Raw genomic sequence first — 16593 nt, forward strand, 5'->3', positions numbered from 1 at the left:
CCGGTCACTTGCGCAGCCCCTAATACTTGACAAGCTTGATCCTTGCCCGCAAGGCCTCAGGCAACTCCTCCAACTTGACCAGCCCCAGCTGCACAACATCCCCCCAGAAGAACATGGCCCTGTCCTGCGCATAGCTCAGGTAGTCAAACTCGTCTGCGCCAGGCTCCTCGTCCGCAGGCGTTCCGTCCAGGCCCGGCACCTTGGCCTGCACAATGCCCCAAGCAATCCACTGAGCGCTGTTCGCCGGCTGCCACAGCCGGGCCTCCTCGATGAGCTCCCTCACCTGCTGGTCGACCTGCTCTTCGCGTGCCTTTTCGACTGCGTTCCAGTCGCCTCCGGGGTAGCGAGCGTCGAGCATAAAGTCGACAATCGAGCTGCTAGAGGCTGTCGGATGAAGCGAGGGCGTGGCCGGGGCACTGGGATTCTGGCTGTCGAGGGGCGTCAGGCGAGGTGTCGAGTCGGACCGTTGGGAATAGGGCCGGTGTTCCACGTAGGCCTTGATGAACCGCTTCTGCTGCTCAAGGCTTGGGTAGCGATCGGGATTGCAGGCATGGGGGACCACCGGATCGTGGTAGTTGTACATCCACTCGGTGAAATGGTTGGCAAACTCGAGTCCGACGGTGTTGGGAGCCGCGTATTCAAAATCAATGACAACCAGCTGCTTGTGTTTGTTGGCAGGCTGAAGGAGAGGCGACTTTTCGTCGTCGGGGCGAATCCTGAGGATATTGCCGTATTGAGTCTATAGTAGAGTCTGTTAGCCTTCTGCAACTGCGGTGATCCCAAGCAAAGAGGAGCTACTCACGTCGTTGTGTGCGAAAACGAGACGGTCCCTGATGGACCTGTGGCCCTTGTAGCAGTTGTTTAAGTAGGCTCTATACTTGTTCACCATCTCCTTGAACTGCTCCCAAGGGACGCCGCACACATAGCCGTTGGCTTTCCATGCATGAACGAGAGAGTTCTTGCGGGCAGCTTCGGGCGTCTTCTCCAGCTCCCGGTCTAGGAAGGTGGTGATGCGGCCGACGTTATCAAGCCACTGATCCCAGTTCTTCCAAACACCGGGCCCGCTCTCTCGCTCATGCAGGAGCACCTCAACACCATCGTGCAGCTCTCGCATACGCTTCGCAATCTGCCTCGAAGTCTCAGGCTCTCGCAGATCCGTCGGGGTCAGCGTCTGGGCATTGAAGAACTGCTCAAAGCGCCCGTTCTTGAAGGTCCCCAACAGCCGCGGGCCAATCTTCTTGCGCGCAAGTCGCTGGAGCACCTGAAGCTCGTTCTCTCGGTCAATGAGATGCTCCACCTGCGGTCCGTACACGCGAAGCAGCACCTTGGCCGGCGGCTTCTTGCCCTCCAGCTGGGGCATGTCCGCCGGCGGGGTGACGACGTAGACGGCGTTTGTCAGAGCACCACTCAGTCGCTCAACAGACAGGGCCTCGCCGCTACCAAGAGGGATCCTGCGCCAGCCCTTGAGCCTCAGAGTATGGGCTATGCGTAGAATCTCATTCTTGAAGATGGTCCATGCCTCTGTCTCCTTTTCGACCTTTGTGGCCTGAGTTGAGACATCGTCCGTGCTGATGCTGGCTCCTCCAGTGTAGCTCATCGTCTTGGAGTTGTCCAGCCAGGCATCGCAGCTGGGCACGATAGCGTCGCCGTCGACATAGTCGGTGTCCGAGGAAGCAGCGCGATGGAGGGACGTGCGCGAAGGCGGCCGCCTGTGCTTGGTACTGGCTCGCGGGCTGTATTTTGGCAGCGAAGTGAGTCCAATGGACGCCATTGACGTTCGCAGAATGTGCTCCAGGCCGTCAAAGGAGATGTCGCTCGACTGCGAGCTCGTGGAACCCGATCGCTCGCGCGAAGAATGGCTGGGAGCCGGAGTTGCAGCCGCGCCTTCTGCGGCCTGCGTCTGGTCGGACGGGGGAGACTTGGACTTGCGTCGACGAGGCTTCAGCTTCCTGGCCGCCGCTTTCTTGCGCTCGCGCTCCAGCCATTCTCCAACCTGGGCCAAGATCCTCTCGCTCTGGTGGTTCCGACGGTGGTGATGGTGGTGCCCCGGGAGAGTCGCATCGTCCACAGGGCGCAAAGCCGGCGAGGCAGCGGCAGACAGCCTGCCGCTGAGACGGCGAGTGGGAGGAGCCGTGGTGTGGCCCCGGCGCTGCTTCGCATGGTGGGAATCGTCCTCGATATAGTCCTCTGGGACGGGGTCGGCAATCTGCACAGCTGTTCCAGTCGTAAGCCCAAGATCGCAATCTCTCGTAGTTTTGCCTCGCACCAGTTCCCTTCTTTTCCTTTTCCCTCCTCCTTTCCTTTTCCCTTCTCGGCTATGCAAACACAGCAACACAAAGCGACGAGTCATTTCCCCCACCAGACGAACCCCGCGACGGCAAGCGAATCCATCGTCATCGAACCAGCATGGGCGGCGCACAAAACAGCATGCGAAATCCCCTCTCCAGCGTTCGACGGATATCTTCGTCCTTCCAAGCGACACAGCCCCATTTGACCCGTTCAAGTGAACATTCGCTTCCACAGCAACGTACCTTTCAGAGTGCCACTAGCAGGCGGAGTGCGCGAAGCCTCGTCGTCCATCTTGAGAGCCGAGCGCAACGCCGTGGGAGGGTGAGTTGGTGTCTCGGACATGGCAGCCAGGACAATGCGCTCTTCTTAAATAGTCGGGCTGGTGAAAGTTTTTGTCGAGAATAATCGCAGTTGCGTAGCCTGATTCGAATCAGACCATCAGGGTTCGGAGGATCAAAGAGTTCGTCGTGGGAATTGGTTAAAGACAGCTCAACTCCAACAAATAGAGAGGCGCCGGCTGATAAGACGATGTTTCGAGCTAACCAAAATCCTGTTGCAGGATGGAATCGCCAGACGTCACCAATGACGGCGGTGACACACGGGGGGCTCAAGCTGAAAAGTACAGAATCCAATAAACAAGAAACAGTGTCTCAAGCAGTAGTGAGTGTGAGATAAGGAGAGACAAGGAGTGTGGACTGGCGAGGATGCAGGAGGAAGAAGGATCTGGGGAAGGACGAAAGCAGCCCTCGTGACCTGTGACGAAGGCGGGCTGGGGAAAAGAAAGCAGCTCAAGGTCCAGACTGGACCCAAATGTTGAGGAGCGGCACTACTGTACCTATGCGAACGCCACGCTGTTTTATGGGGTGTCACTATAATATTCCAGTGCTAGTCCGCTCTAGAGTTTAGATTAAAAAAGGGCCGTGCTGTTTGTTCGTTGTTGTGGTTGTGATAAGGGATTTTCTGCCTTGTGCTTGTTTGGCTCCAGTTTGTGTGTGGTTCGGGTCTGTTATTAGTTGATTGGATTGATAGGGGGCTTACAGAGGATAGACCGAGATAAACGACTCAGGGACAAGACGGCAACAGAGAGGATATGACGTAGGGGGGGTAGATTGAGTGTCATCCTGGTTCCCTCTTTCGTACGAATTTATACACTGAATTCATGTGTTTGATACTGTCCATTGGATATTCTCAGGCACCGTCTGTCTTATTTTTCTGCTGTCTTACAAGGTTCAAGCCATGGATCAACGGCCCGTCGCGTAGGCAATGGATGAATGACAAGGTGTCCAGTTGGGCCTATTAGTATTCGCTCTGCCTTAGTCTACTGTAGCTGGCGGACACAGAAGCACAAACATGTGATTTTGGGGGACTTTGACTCTGTATCCACACCTCATTTTTACTCCCTGTCCCTGCCCATCACTCTTTACTTGTCCATACGAATGATAGCACCAGCACCAGCTGAGTCTCCTCCCCTCCTTGCTGCATGCTGCAACAGCATGTGCTGCGCAAAACATCCTGGTAAATCCCCGTCCTCTCGGTCGCCGCATGAGGAAATCCCAAGCGTGCCTCGCCCTCTGCCAACAAAAAGGGCTGAGGCCTTGTCCTTACCCACTTTTCCCGTCTCTTCTGCTGCTCGCGTGCGCGCTCTCTCATACAAACTATCGGCTCTATTGGGGGGCTCTCTATCGGCTCTATGTGATGAAGTGTAGAAATCAGGCCATTTAGGGCTCATGGTGATGGACAAGAATGTGATGGAACAAGAACAGTACCTAGCTCAACAAAAGGACGTGTAAACAAGGGGACGTACTACTATTTCACTCACACCCAGTCCTACTCACACCCAGTCCTCCTCGTTGGCCAGCCACTCCCTCGTCACATCCACCCCCTCGTTCCTCATCGCCCACACAATGGCATCAAGCACATCGTCCACAACCACCGCCGGCCTGTGCCTCGGCTCCCTCTGCGCCGCCGTCTCCCGCCACACGCCCGTCCTCACCAGCACCGACACCCACTGCGTCCCGTCCTCCGGCGCAAACTCGTTGGCGCCCCGAATGTCGCTCTCCGGGTTGTCGCCGATCATGTAGACCCTCCGCAGCGGCCTCTTCTTGTCCCCCTTGCCGTGCGGCTGCTCCGGCGCGTGGTGAAGCAGCCGGTCGTGCGCGTACTCGTACGTGTGCCGCGACGGCTTGCCCAGCGCGCTGAACTTCAGCTCGGCGCCGCCCGTCGACGCCGCCCACACGCCCTTGAGCGCCTCGACAAAGGCCCCCGTGCCGAAGCGGTTGACCGGGTACTCCGTCTTCCACAGCAGGTCCAGGTTGGAGATCCAGAGCTGCGGCTGCCCGTCCTGCTGCCAGCCGTTGTTGGGCAGCTGCGCGTTGCCGTTCTTGTCGGAGATGGTGCCCAGATACCCGCGATGCGAGATGAGCAGATCGTGGATCACCTGGATGTCCAGCGACCAGTCCCGCGGGTCGTTCCACACCAGAATCTGGTCAATCTTGAGCGCGTCCGCTGGCACGTCCTTACTGTAGGGGTCGATGCTGTTTGACACCACTTTGCCATCCGGCAGCGGCCGCGACTCTCGGTGAAGGCTCTCCCGCAGGTTGTCAAACGGATACACCTTGTCGTTGGCCGCGATGATGTCCGCCGGCGTCACGGCTCTTTCAAACCCGTATCTAGAAGCTTCCCCGTTAGCATAATCTCTTGAAAAAGCCGCGCAGAGAGGAGTCATGAGGTTGCACCGACTCATTGGCCACCCTGCGGGCAATCTCTGGGTGAGATCCCGTAATCAGCACCGTCCCGTGCTTCTTGACGTGCTCGTCCCAGCCGCGCATCGGCGTGTGAGACAGGATGACCCTGTTGCGGATCACGTCTTCGTCTTCTGAGAGACCCAGGCGCTTAGACAGAGACTTGCACTTGGCATCTTCGTGAGTGCCGCCGCCGTTGGTCAGGAAGACGTATCGGATGTCGTGAGACCTGATCTTCCTGAGCATCTCCCTGGCTCCGGGAATTGCTCTGTGGCCTTGATACAAGACTCCATCAATGCTGTGATATACCTCTGTTAGCCGCCACATGCTCTTCATGACATGTCCATCAATACAGGCTATAGAGAGAGGGGGTGGGAAAGGGATAAACGAGGGGTTAGTGATCGCTTCACCACGTACTCAAACGCAAACGCAATCTCAGACAAGGCTTTCCGCGCGACATCGTCCAGAATGCGCTGCTGAAGTGACCGAGAAGGCGCAGTCACTTTCTCGTGCAAGCATGATGCCGCATGGAATCTCCGTCTGTCGGTGCTCGCCCGAGCCGCGCTCACGCTGAGGCTGTTGAAGGCTGGCCATGACCGGGTGACAGGGCCGAGTCGCGATGCGGACATCGGCCGGCATCGGCCCAAAACTCGTGTGCGCGACATCTAACTGAACTAAAGCCTTTCAATCTCAGCCGTCTATGAGTTGCAAAAATACTGATTCCCAAAGAGATCTTACACTGCATGCACTCCGGTGACGATGATGTAAATGACAGGATATTCTGGGGCAAGGTCCAAGTCCAGACTGGCCGCGAGTCGCAGCTCGCCGGTACTGGCCGGGATTTGCGCCGTATCCCCACTATGAGCTCTTCGGCAGCAATCCGGTATTCACCAAGCCGAAGAATCCGATATAGCTTCACATACAACCTTAGGTAGGGCCTCTTTGCTTATGAAGTGAATCGAAATGGTGGTTAATACGTGGCACGGTGAATTTAACTCAGTATATACAAGTTGAGTGGTTTGTTGCTGGTTCGGCATCCTTCCTTCCATGACTTGGTGGTACACTACTGTTACAGGCAAGCTCCATTTTACATTGCTTTTCCCAGCTCCGCAACAGCAGTACTAATGGCTGTTCTTCCAATCCTTGATATGATCAATAATCAGCTGCGCCGCCTGTTCCGGCGAGTGCTGTCGCCCCAGCGCTTCCACAAAATCGCCCTCCGGGTCCATCAGGTAAAAGTATATGCTGTGGTCGACCAGGTAGTCCTGCCCAGGCTTCACATCTCGCGGCGTGCTAAAGTACACGCGATACTTCTTGCACAAGTCCTTGATCTGGTCGTATGTCCCAGTCAAGCCGATCAGCTTCGGGTGGAACTCGGCGAGGTAGGTCTTGAGCGCCGCGGGATCGTCTCGCGCCGGGTCGCACGTCACAAAGATGGGGAGCAGCTGGTTGTTGGGAAGCTTGGCGTCGACGATATCCAGCATGCGGGCCATCTTGTCGAGCTCTTCGGGGCAGATGTCGGGGCAGCGCGTGAATCCAAAGTAGACCTGGTCGAGTCAGCCTCATCACCAGAGAGTAATTCGCCCGTTGCGAGGCTTTGCTTACCAATGAGTGCTTGCCCTTCATCATCTCGCTGGTAAAGGGCTTCCCGTTCTGATCCGTCAGCTCAAAGGATCCTCCAACCTTGGGACGGCCGACGCCCTTGGTCGCCTCTGCGATCCTCTTCCGCTGCATGCGCTCCTTCTCATGCTCAAAGTACCAGACGAGGCCACCGCATGTAATCACGAACAAGACGGCCGCTTTCCACGAAAAAGGCTGCCCAGGACATTAGTACATCGCTTACACCAAGAGATCGCAAGCATCGCTCCTTCATACCCCCGTGCTATACCGGCTCTTGGCCTGCTCGATCGTCTTGTATTTCGTTCGCTTCTGTGTAATCGGCTGTCTGGACTGGACCGGTGATCGAGGGACGACCGGCCGGAGCTGCTTCGGCTGGAATGCGCTGCTGGAGAAGCAACGCCGGCATTGCTGCGCAGGGAGGCTCCTGAGGGCGCCTTGGAGAGCCCTTGACGAGGCGACTGGATGCGACATGTTCTTTTGCGCCTCAATGGCTGTTCTTGCGCTGCGTTCGTGATGGAACAAACGAGGCCGAGAGCGTCGGATTGCTAAATATCGACAGCTGCTGCCCCACCATCGACTTCAGTGAGGTGAGCAAGTTTGCTGGAGGACCTTGGCTGAGTAATCACTCTTGGTACCCTTGCCGCTTGGATGCTGAGTCAGGCTGAGACTCCATCCTCGTCTTCTCAATATCAACCGTCCTTCTGAACGCGTCTGGACAAGATCAATGCGAGACAATTCGTGTATAATTCAATAAGCTGTTGTTCTAGAGACTTCTTCTTCTACTGATACGGCCATGTCTCTTGTGTGGCTGTGCTGAGTTCTTCCTTTGTTGCAAAAGCTTGGGTCATTCAGCTCCCTTATTAGCTGGGGGGCGAATTATCTCGAAACGTTGATGCTTCTTCACTCACACAAGCAACTTCTATGCCAATGGATGCGACACGGACGGGTGCAGGACCATTCATCATGGAGACCCGATTCGAGCTCATCGATGAAGACATCAAAAGTGAGAGCGCGGTGAATTCACCCGCTCCACTGCATTCCGATGCCCTCCCAGCCTTTAAATCCTCGACTCCCTTGCCCTCCACAGAGCTGGCAGATGCCACGGATGCAGCACCTCCAATGACGGGCCCATCCGCGACAAAGAAGAAAAAGGGCACAGCCTCTGCCATCAAGAAGAACGCCAAGCGACCAAAGTCTGCACGGGAGCCCAAGAAGCCAAAGTCGGCGCGAACAGCGCTGGGCAGCGAGGCCAACAGCACCGCGGCAGAGGATGCATCCGACGAGGACGACGAGTCTGACCATGGGCCATACTGCATCTGCCGAGGGCCGGACGACCACCGCTGGATGATTTGCTGCGAGAGATGCGAGGATTGGTTTCACGGCGAGTGTGTGCACATCAGCAAAGACATAGGAGAGAGCCTCATCGAGAAGTTCATCTGCCCGAACTGCACGACAGATAAGCTGGTGACCATTTACAAGAAGACCTGCACGCTGAGCTCGTGTCGCAAGGCGGCTCGTCTGACTCACAGTCCGCCGAGCGTCTTCTGTTCGGATGAGCATGCCCAGATGTGGTGGGAGCGGATGCTGGCTAAACTGCCCAAAGCCAGGACAAAGTCTGCTCTGAGCGATGAGTTGTCCCAAGAGGAATTCATGGCCCTGCTAAGCAGCGATCTTGCCACTATCGGTGGGGATGGGTCGTGGACTTTGCGGGCTCCCTTCTCGGGAAAGCCAGCCGAGGTGAATGGAGACGATACAGGTACATGTCTATCAAGATTTGATTGCTGCAACCAGCCGGCTAACCTTTGTCAAGCAGCTGAAGAGCGTCTCTCGCAGATTCTGACAGAAGAAGAACGAGAGTATCTGGACAGGAAAGCAAAAGCGCGGTTCAAGCTCGCGGAAGAGACGCTTCTCTGCCAGAAGATGATAGCACTCGTCGAAATGGTGCAGGAACGCCGCCGAGCAGCCATCAGCGCCGGCCGTATTGCAGAGGACATTTGCGGGTACGACCAGAGACTCGACTCTATCGGAGCCCGGGACGCGTTTGCCGCATTTGTCAAGTCTCCCGAGGGTGAGGCCATCTTCCAGGCGTCCAAGGTCGACGATCCCCAGGGAGAAGGCGATGAGGTCCGGGGCATGTGCGAGCGGAAGCGGTGCAAGATACACAGTGGCTGGCATAAGATGCTGCTCCTTTCTGTTAAGTACCAGATCAAGGAGATGGCCGACCAGGCGGCCGAGGTGGGCGAGGATGAGCGCATACTGCGGGAAGCTGCAGAGGAGAGGTGGAGGAGGAGACAGGCTGAGAGGAACTGGGTGGAGGTGCTGGATGGGTAGCGGTGCGAGGTGGTGACGGGATTGGGACTTGGGCTGACTTGCTTCTTCAATGACTATTACAAAAAGATTACGGGAGTTTGGCGTTGAGGATAGGACGAGCTCGGTTGAATGAAGCATCTGCCTCCTGATTTACATGCTCCTAGGTAACTCATCGCGTGTCTATATGTTGTATAAGACGGAAGTCGCTGGTGCTTTATACTTGTCCATTAATATGTAGCATGTGAGACGCGAGGTAATAGTATCTGCTATTTCGGGCTCTCATGAGCTCTTCTGCATCAGAATTCAACTTGATGATGATATTCCAGGTATAGTAGCTGACATGCAAAGCAGCAGCAAAGCAGCAGTCCCAGGTTGTGTACCTGAGTAGGTAGAATCTAGTGGGGTTCTTATCCAATGGCGGGGGAGGGGTCCAAGGCCGGGAAAAAAGAAAAAAAAAAAAAAATCCTTACCAGCATCAAGAAGCCGAAAGATTTCTTGCTTATCAAGCAGCAAGTGACATCTTGCTTCAGCGGAAGGGCCAGCTGAATCCTTCTCCGGAATCTCAGTTTTCCTCATCTTTCTCTCTTCTCCTCTCTCATCGATCTACTCTTCTTCTTCATCTTCGGATTCATACGGCGCGCATTTCCTCTTGCGCCGACTCCAACACTTATCTCTTGTCTAGCTCGATAACGCCTGTGTATCTCTAGAAAACATGTCTGCTTCAAACCACGCCGACGAGGAGCTGGACGACAACCTCCTCGACGCTGAAGAGGTGGGAGAGGTGGTCGCCAATGGGGCTGACCAGGATGGCCATGACGAAGATCACGAGATGGACTCTGACGACGAGGATGAGGAGCTCTACCTGCAAAACGACTCGATCGCATACTTCGACCTGCCCCAAGACTCCCTCTTCACCGTTGCGCAGCACCCCGTCTGGGGTTCGCTCGTCGCCGTTGGCGGCTCTGCCGGCCAGGAAGATGATGCGCCTGGCGCGGGCTGGATCTTCGATATTTCCTCCGCTCCCTCGCGGCCGGTGCTGCCCCCGAGCTACAACAGCGGCCCCGTTACCGATCCCGAGACGAGCCGACTCGAGAGCCTATTCTCCCTCGAGGGTCACACGGATTCCATCACCAGTCTGACCTGGACTCTTCCGCAGGGCGAGGTCCTGATCAGCGCGGGCCTGGATGGCAGGGTCAAGGCCTGGAAGACTGACGTGCAGCCTCCCATCGGGGTCAAGGTGACTCCCCTTGGCGAGGCGCAAGAAGTCGACGAGGTCAACTGGGTTGCGGCCTGCCCCTCGCCGTCACATCCCAACACCATTGCCCTCGGCGCCAAAGACGGCTCCGTCTGGGTCTACACAATAGATCCCTCCGACCCTTCCAACGCCCTCCAAATTGTCCAGTCCTACTTCTTGCACGGTGGCCCTTGCACTGCCGGCGCGTGGACACACGATGGCCAGCTTCTGGCTACCGTCTCTGAAGATGGCAGCTTATATGTCTGGGATGTCTGGGGAGCTGCTGCTGCGCAGGGCCTTACCAATGATAACGGCATGACCATTGTGTCTCTAACCGCCGAGGATCAGAGATTCGAAGTCCTCGGTGGCCTATACTCCATTGCCATTGACCCTAGAGACACGTTCATTGCCGTCGGCGGTGGTGACGGTTCCATCAAGGTCGTGTCCCTTCCCCGCCTTGGAGCTGCTGCGGCACCGGCGAGGACAAACGGTCGAGGCGGTCGAGGCGGCAGGTCTGGGGCCGAAGCCACCGCTGGAGGACAGATTCTGGCCTCCCTTCAAAACCACACCGATAGCGTCGAGACGCTGTCCATATCAGTTGCTTCGACGAGCCCGCTCACCGTCCTACTGGCCGCCGGCTCTGTGGACGGCGGCATCACCGTGTTCGATGCCACGCGCAGCTTTTCCATCCGAAAGCACTTCGTAGCCGTTCACAATGAGTATCCCGTTGTCAAGGTCGAGTTCATCCCTAACACATGGGTGCTTACAAGCTGCGGCATGGATGGCGTTGTGCGGAGATGGGATGTGCGGGCCAGTGGGACCACAGACTCTTCCAACAGTGGAAATAACGGCCTGTTGCGGGAGTGGAAGGGCCACAGGGGAGAGGGTGATGGAGGCGGCGTGCTGGATTTCGTGCAGGGAGGGACTGGGCAGCGAGTGGTGACGGCTGGTGATGACGGTATCTCATTGGTTTTTGAGTCTGAATAGACGCTTTGAGGGGGTAGGAGTATAAAATGTGAATAGTTTGACATCGCATTGTTATTTTGGCTCTAGATATTGAATCACGGCTTTGCCTGTCTATAACATTTGGTCTGCAAGTGCTGGTGCTTGTGAGATACGCTGGCTTCAGTCCTTGGCCTAAAGTAAAGGCATCGCCCGGCAAAGGAAATGCCTGAAAGTTTGGCTGCAATAAGCCGCAATATCCAGAAAGAACACGTCTGTCTTATACATGGGCAGATATAAGTTGTCACCAATGAATTGACATACCTACGTATTATCCGAACAGTAGGTAATGATAGCTCATAACGCATGTGTTTTTCGTTGACTCGCTGCTCGTGATGCTGTAGCTGAGCGCTGGCTTATCGATTGTGTCCGGGGTTACTTTCTTCCCACAGCTCCCAGAGTGGGGTGGCTGGTCGAGGCCGGGATTACATACGCTGCTGCTGGCTGAGAACGTCAGGCAGGTGCCTCTTGCGTTACCCACAGCAGCCTCGCCAATCAACGAAGCACCAACAACTCTCTCGCTCTCGTCCTCTCCAAGAAACACCATCGAGTCGACTCTGGATCCCCAATTCGCGGTCAAAGACGCCCAGATCCCGAATACGAGACACACGCACCGCATCTCCTCCCCTCCGCCAAGTCGACGCCGCACGCCGCCACAATGTCCGAGGCAACCCTCAAGCCCGAGAAGGACTTCTCCAAGGAGGTTGACAAGCAGCTTCCAGAGGCCGAGGCTCTGGCCAAGGTAATGCTCTCTCTTGGGGGTTCCGTCGTCGGTAGCGTTCGTTAGCTGACCCGTTTGAGCAGACCAACCTCCAGGGCGCAATCGAGAAGCTTGCCGCTCTTGAAAAGCAGACCCGTCAAGTAAGCCACCCAGCATCGGCTCTAGCTTCGAACGAGCTCCCCTGACGTGTTTCCACAGGCCTCTGACCTCGCCTCAACATCCCGGGTTCTCGTGGCGATTGTCACATTATGCAAAAATGCCGGCGACTGGAGCTTAATGAACGAGCAGACGCTGGTCATGTCGAAGAAGCACAGCCAGCTCAAGCAGGCCATCACCAAGATGGTCCAGACCGTGGTCGGCTTCCTCGACGAAACGCCCGACCTCAAGACCAAGCTCTCCGTCATCGAGACGCTGCGGACGGTGACTGAAGGCAAGATCTTTGTTGAGGTCGAGCGCGCCCGCGTCACCAAGATCCTCTCCGACATCAAGAAGCAGCAGGGCGACGTCAAGGCGGCCACAGAGATCCTCTGCGAGCTCCAGGTAGAGACCTTTGGATCCATGGACCGACGGGAGAAGACGGAGTTTATCCTGGCCCAAGTCGAACTCTGCATTGAGAGCGGCGACTGGACGCAGGCGGCTATCTTGGGCCGGAAGATTAGCACAAGATACCTGGCACGGAAGCCCAAGAAGACAGCTGAGCAGCTGGAAAAGGAACAGAAGGAGCGGGAGAAGAAAAAGGCTCGCGGAGAGGAGGTTCCGGAAGAGAAGGAGGACGACACAACGGATCTGAAGCTGCGCTTCTACGAGCAGCAGATCACACTGGCGAAGCACGAGGACAAGTACCTGGACGCATGCAAACACTACCGCCAGGTGCTCGATACCGAGGCTGTTGAGCAAGACCCCGCCAAACTGCGTCCTGTAAGGCCATTTCACTCACCAATCCCCCTTGATTGTAAGCTAACATGTTGTCGTCAAGGTCCTACAACGCATCATCTACTTTGTCATCCTTGCACCATACGACAATGAACAACACGACCTCCTCCAGCGCATACACCGAGACTCTCGAAACTCTCAGGTTCCTCTCGATGCAGAGCTCCTCCGCCTCTTCACAGTGCACGAGCTGATGCGATGGCCGGAAATCGCCAAGAAGTTTGGCCCGCACCTGTGCGAGACTGATGTCTTCGACGCACAGCCTGGACAGTCTGCAGACGAAAAAGCCAACCAGAGGTGGGAGGACTTGCGCAAGCGCGTCATCGAGCACAACGTCCGGGTCATCGCCAAGTACTACACACGCATCCAGATGGGCCGTCTGACCGAGCTCCTGGACCTTGCGGAAGATGAGACGGAGAAGTACATCAGCGAGCTGGTGACGTCCAAGACTGTGTATGCGAAGATTGACAGGCCGGCACGAATCGTCAGCTTCGCCAAGCCGAGAGACGCAGACGATGTTCTGAATGAGTGGAGCCACAACATGAAGAGCCTGCTGGGGCTGTTGGAGAGGATCGATCACCTCATCACCAAGGAGGAGATGATGGCACGCATTCAGCCAACAAGCTCCAAATAGAGAGACGGGAATAGGGGGGCAAACGGCTCGCGGCGCATTGAAAAAGGAGCAACATCACACGAATACATGCACGGCTTTGGTGGGGGTTTTGACACAGCTTGTAATGATACAGGTTAGATAGTCCTTGGAAGGAAATCTGAGGCCATATAAAGCTTCTGCGGTGCTCACGTCTCATCTGTTTATATGTTTCGCCATGTATTGCCCGGCCTTGCCCTGTCTAAGGAACCGCATGCTTCTAATACATATATACGGACGGACCTCTAATAAATCTAATCTAGTCATCATGTTGGTCTATACAGGTCTCAGTTCTCATTGCTGCTGACATGGTTTCTGATGAAGCCAGCCAGGGGCATCACCCACTCCTTGGACACAGGAACATGATGACCCCCAGGATGAACTATAACAACCGGGTCCTCACACACCTCCACCAGCGCCCGACTCCGGCTCTCGTCAACGACCACGTCCAGACTGCCGATATAGTGCAACGTCGGCGTGGCAATCTTGGGCTCATACAGCCACTGCAGCTCCTTGACGCCCGCCGCCGTCATGCCCGACCAGGACACGGCGAACTTGACGGGCCTGCCGCCGTTGGCGTCACGCAGCTCACGCGCCCAGTCACCGCTGGGATCCTCAGGGACGGCGCGCGCGGGTTCGAGCGCGGCGGCGACAAAGGACGCCATCGCGGCGCCCTGGCTGAAGCCGCACACGCCGTCGATGCCGCCTGCTTCGCGGATGGCCTGGGCGGTGGTGGCCATACCCTCGTTGAAGAGGCGGTAGGTGTTGTTTGCGTCGTCCTTGCGGAACCAGGCCCACGTGTCTGGGAGGGGCTCGCCGTCGTTGGCGGCGGTGGAAGAGGGAGAGTAGGAGTCGCCGCCTTCTTGGGGTGCTGCGGAGGAGGAGGAGGAGGAGAAGCCGGGGTAGTCGGAGGGGAGGAGGCGGTTGGGGGCGGTTGGGTAGATGAGGACTGGGAGGAGGGAGATTGGGGAGAGGGTTTTTGCGAGGAGTTTCTCGAGGGCGCGGGTTTTTGCGCGGAAGAGGGGGCCGGATTGGGTGTAGCCTTGAGAGGTTGTTAGTATGTTTGGTTCTGATATAGGGAGAGTGAGGTCGGAGATGATACGAGGTGTGAGTTATGAGATGGAATGGATGGGAGAGTGAGATGATGGGTTGTTCGGTTGAGATGGGTAGGATATATGGGAGATTTGATAGGAGGGATTTTATGTGACTTGAGTGAGGTTCTTCGTACCGTGAATCATCAATATCTTGACTTCCTTCTTTGCGCCATTCTTCTGAGCCTGCTGCTCGGGCCGAGGCGTGCCAATCGGCGTGGATGCGGATGACATTGTTCGGAGATGGGACGTCGGTGGACGGGATCTAGTATACGGTGTATATGCGCAAGACAAGAAGAAGCAAGATGGTCTATATATGCGAGCTCGGGAAAGGAAAGATTGCATTTACGTGTGGTTGTAAAGGAGTGTATGAGTTGGGAGGCGAGATGGTGTTTGTTGGGTTGATAAGAAGTTCTGTGTGAGTCGGAGTTTGATGACTTAGTAATACCTTATTGGGTGAGGCAGGGAAAATTTAGGAGTTGCGGCTTGTGTTGGTTCCGTGCGGGATTCCGATAAGCTCGGTATGACTCCTGCAGTTTGTTTGGACGGATATTACGATATTGATGGCTGAAAGCTTGGGGATTCCACGTTGCTTTTCGAGGTTCATTTCAACATTGGTATTTTAGCATACCTTATACATTACTTGCTGCAGCCCAAATCAGTGTTGACTACCCTAAGTTCGAGATGAGGCAAATCACAGGGTAAGGTAGCTCATATCAAAGACCTTCAGTCCCTGATGGTCCCAGCCTGCCAGCATGCGTTTCGCTGAGACATGATGCAGCTGAAAAGAGGCAACGCACCCAATCACCAGTTCTTTTTCCAGAACCACCAGGGATATCAAGGCCGTCATCCGTAGTCTTCGTCGCTTGATCACAAAGGTCTATTCAGCCCTGAATGCGAGTCTATGATACAGTGCAGCGACAATACCGGGCTGCCTTTCTCTCGAGTCGTCCGAGCAGATCCCCCCTCCTTCTTCCAGCCTCCGTTCCAATCCATATTTTTGTATTCCTCTTTGGTTTGTATGACTTAGTGGGCCTTGTTGCCAGCCTTGACCTTGGGGTTGCGAGGGTCGTTCTTCCACTCGTCGGCTACATCATCGTCAGTATGATTCGAGCTCCAGCAAACGTGAGTCGGGGTCGCATACAGGCCATCATGGCGTTCTGGGCAGAGTTGGCGCCATAAGCGATAACCAGGCCTGATTTCCCATGTCAGTCGAGATCTTCGTTCCCAAGCACACCAGCAGCAATCCGGCGCAATCGGCGCATAGTCGAATCATATGCCGTCAAAAACACCCTCGATCGTAGTTCGCAATTCACATACCGGCGGCGAAGAAAGGCCAGTAAGGCTTCACTGCAGCGAATTGTCAGTCCCCATCTCTATCCAATGCTTTTGTTATTTTCTGGGCGGAATTGCCCGCGAACTCGGAAGACAGCTGTCGAACGTACGGAAAGGAGCCGGGAACTTCTTGAAGGGGGCGACGCCGAACCAAGACATGACTGCGGTTGTTGCGCGAGAAAGGGAGCGAAAGAGGCTGAGGAATTGAACGGGCGGGTGGACGGAGTTGCTGGTTGAAGGTCTTTCGAAAACGAGCCTTTTTCCCTTTGGTCCAACCAAGAGGCTTTCCGAGCAGTTGATGCGAACGGGCTTAGCGGACCGGGGTGTCCTGCCTAAGGCATCGACTGGCCTGAAGGTACATCTGCTGGAGTACCTTGATCAGGCACATGACTGGTCACATGATTTGAGCTTACATAACTTCTCCGACCCCTGCCTTGACATCCGCTAATGTGACATCATGCCCCCTAATCCTGCTTGTGCCTTGTTCTCCGCACCGAAAAGCGGCGCAGCTGGTACAAACGCCATTGAGCTCCATCTTTCCCCAGGTTTCCTGCGCCTGCCTCGACTCTTTCAGGACCTTGGATTTTCTCGCCATTATTTAAGACATTCAACCTGCATCTCACCAGAGCCTCATCCTCTCTACCAATCGTCTGCCATTCTGCGCCTCTTCT

At 55.8% G+C, this 16593-nt stretch overlaps 8 protein-coding genes across 8 annotated transcripts; 3 read left to right on the top strand and 5 right to left on the bottom strand.

The window, feature by feature from the left end:
• Positions 1-19: 19 nt before the first annotated feature.
• On the bottom strand, positions 20-2580 carry BBK36DRAFT_1170415 (kinase-like protein; the record flags this gene model as incomplete). The annotated part of the gene is made up of 3 exons (XM_024895439.1): positions 20-739; positions 803-2214; positions 2532-2580. The coding sequence occupies 3 exons, from the start codon at positions 2578-2580 to the stop codon at positions 20-22; spliced, it is 2181 nt and encodes a 726-aa protein (XP_024748052.1).
• Positions 2581-4120: 1540 nt separating this feature from the next.
• Positions 4121-5659, bottom strand: BBK36DRAFT_1123586 (HAD-superfamily hydrolase; the record flags this gene model as incomplete). Its single annotated transcript, XM_024891074.1, has 3 exons — positions 4121-4958; positions 5029-5328; positions 5448-5659. The coding sequence occupies 3 exons, from the start codon at positions 5657-5659 to the stop codon at positions 4121-4123; spliced, it is 1350 nt and encodes a 449-aa protein (XP_024748053.1).
• A 492-nt stretch (positions 5660-6151) lies between these two features.
• Positions 6152-7121, bottom strand: BBK36DRAFT_1160901 (electron transport protein; the record flags this gene model as incomplete). The annotated part of the gene is made up of 3 exons (XM_024894328.1): positions 6152-6577; positions 6636-6845; positions 6906-7121. 3 exons carry the CDS (start codon positions 7119-7121, stop codon positions 6152-6154), a joined length of 852 nt encoding a protein of 283 aa, XP_024748054.1.
• A 648-nt stretch (positions 7122-7769) lies between these two features.
• On the top strand, positions 7770-8981 carry BBK36DRAFT_1123637 (hypothetical protein; the record flags this gene model as incomplete). Its single annotated transcript, XM_024891081.1, has 2 exons — positions 7770-8406; positions 8494-8981. 2 exons carry the CDS (start codon positions 7770-7772, stop codon positions 8979-8981), a joined length of 1125 nt encoding a protein of 374 aa, XP_024748055.1.
• Positions 8982-9446: 465 nt separating this feature from the next.
• Positions 9447-11036, top strand: BBK36DRAFT_1135899 (WD40 repeat-like protein; the record flags this gene model as incomplete). Its single annotated transcript, XM_024892798.1, is given in 3 exon segments — positions 9447-9518; positions 9571-9637; positions 9651-11036. A coding segment is annotated over 1 exon segment (1364 nt), but the record flags the coding sequence as incomplete, so codon positions are not given.
• An 818-nt stretch (positions 11037-11854) lies between these two features.
• Positions 11855-13481, top strand: BBK36DRAFT_1123028 (hypothetical protein; the record flags this gene model as incomplete). Its single annotated transcript, XM_024891006.1, has 4 exons — positions 11855-11938; positions 11998-12057; positions 12116-12835; positions 12894-13481. 4 exons carry the CDS (start codon positions 11855-11857, stop codon positions 13479-13481), a joined length of 1452 nt encoding a protein of 483 aa, XP_024748057.1.
• A 302-nt stretch (positions 13482-13783) lies between these two features.
• BBK36DRAFT_6160 (alpha/beta-hydrolase) lies at positions 13784-14821 on the bottom strand (the record flags this gene model as incomplete). Its single annotated transcript, XM_024898362.1, has 2 exons — positions 13784-14538; positions 14725-14821. The coding sequence occupies 2 exons, from the start codon at positions 14819-14821 to the stop codon at positions 13784-13786; spliced, it is 852 nt and encodes a 283-aa protein (XP_024748058.1).
• Positions 14822-15613: 792 nt separating this feature from the next.
• On the bottom strand, positions 15614-16081 carry BBK36DRAFT_6161 (hypothetical protein; the record flags this gene model as incomplete). The annotated part of the gene is made up of 4 exons (XM_024898363.1): positions 15614-15675; positions 15732-15782; positions 15908-15937; positions 16033-16081. 4 exons carry the CDS (start codon positions 16079-16081, stop codon positions 15614-15616), a joined length of 192 nt encoding a protein of 63 aa, XP_024748059.1.
• Positions 16082-16593: the final 512 nt, after the last annotated feature.

Source organism: Trichoderma citrinoviride (genome assembly GCF_003025115.1).
Source record: "Trichoderma citrinoviride strain TUCIM 6016 unplaced genomic scaffold BBK36scaffold_10, whole genome shotgun sequence".
NCBI lineage: Eukaryota > Fungi > Ascomycota > Sordariomycetes > Hypocreales > Hypocreaceae > Trichoderma > Trichoderma citrinoviride.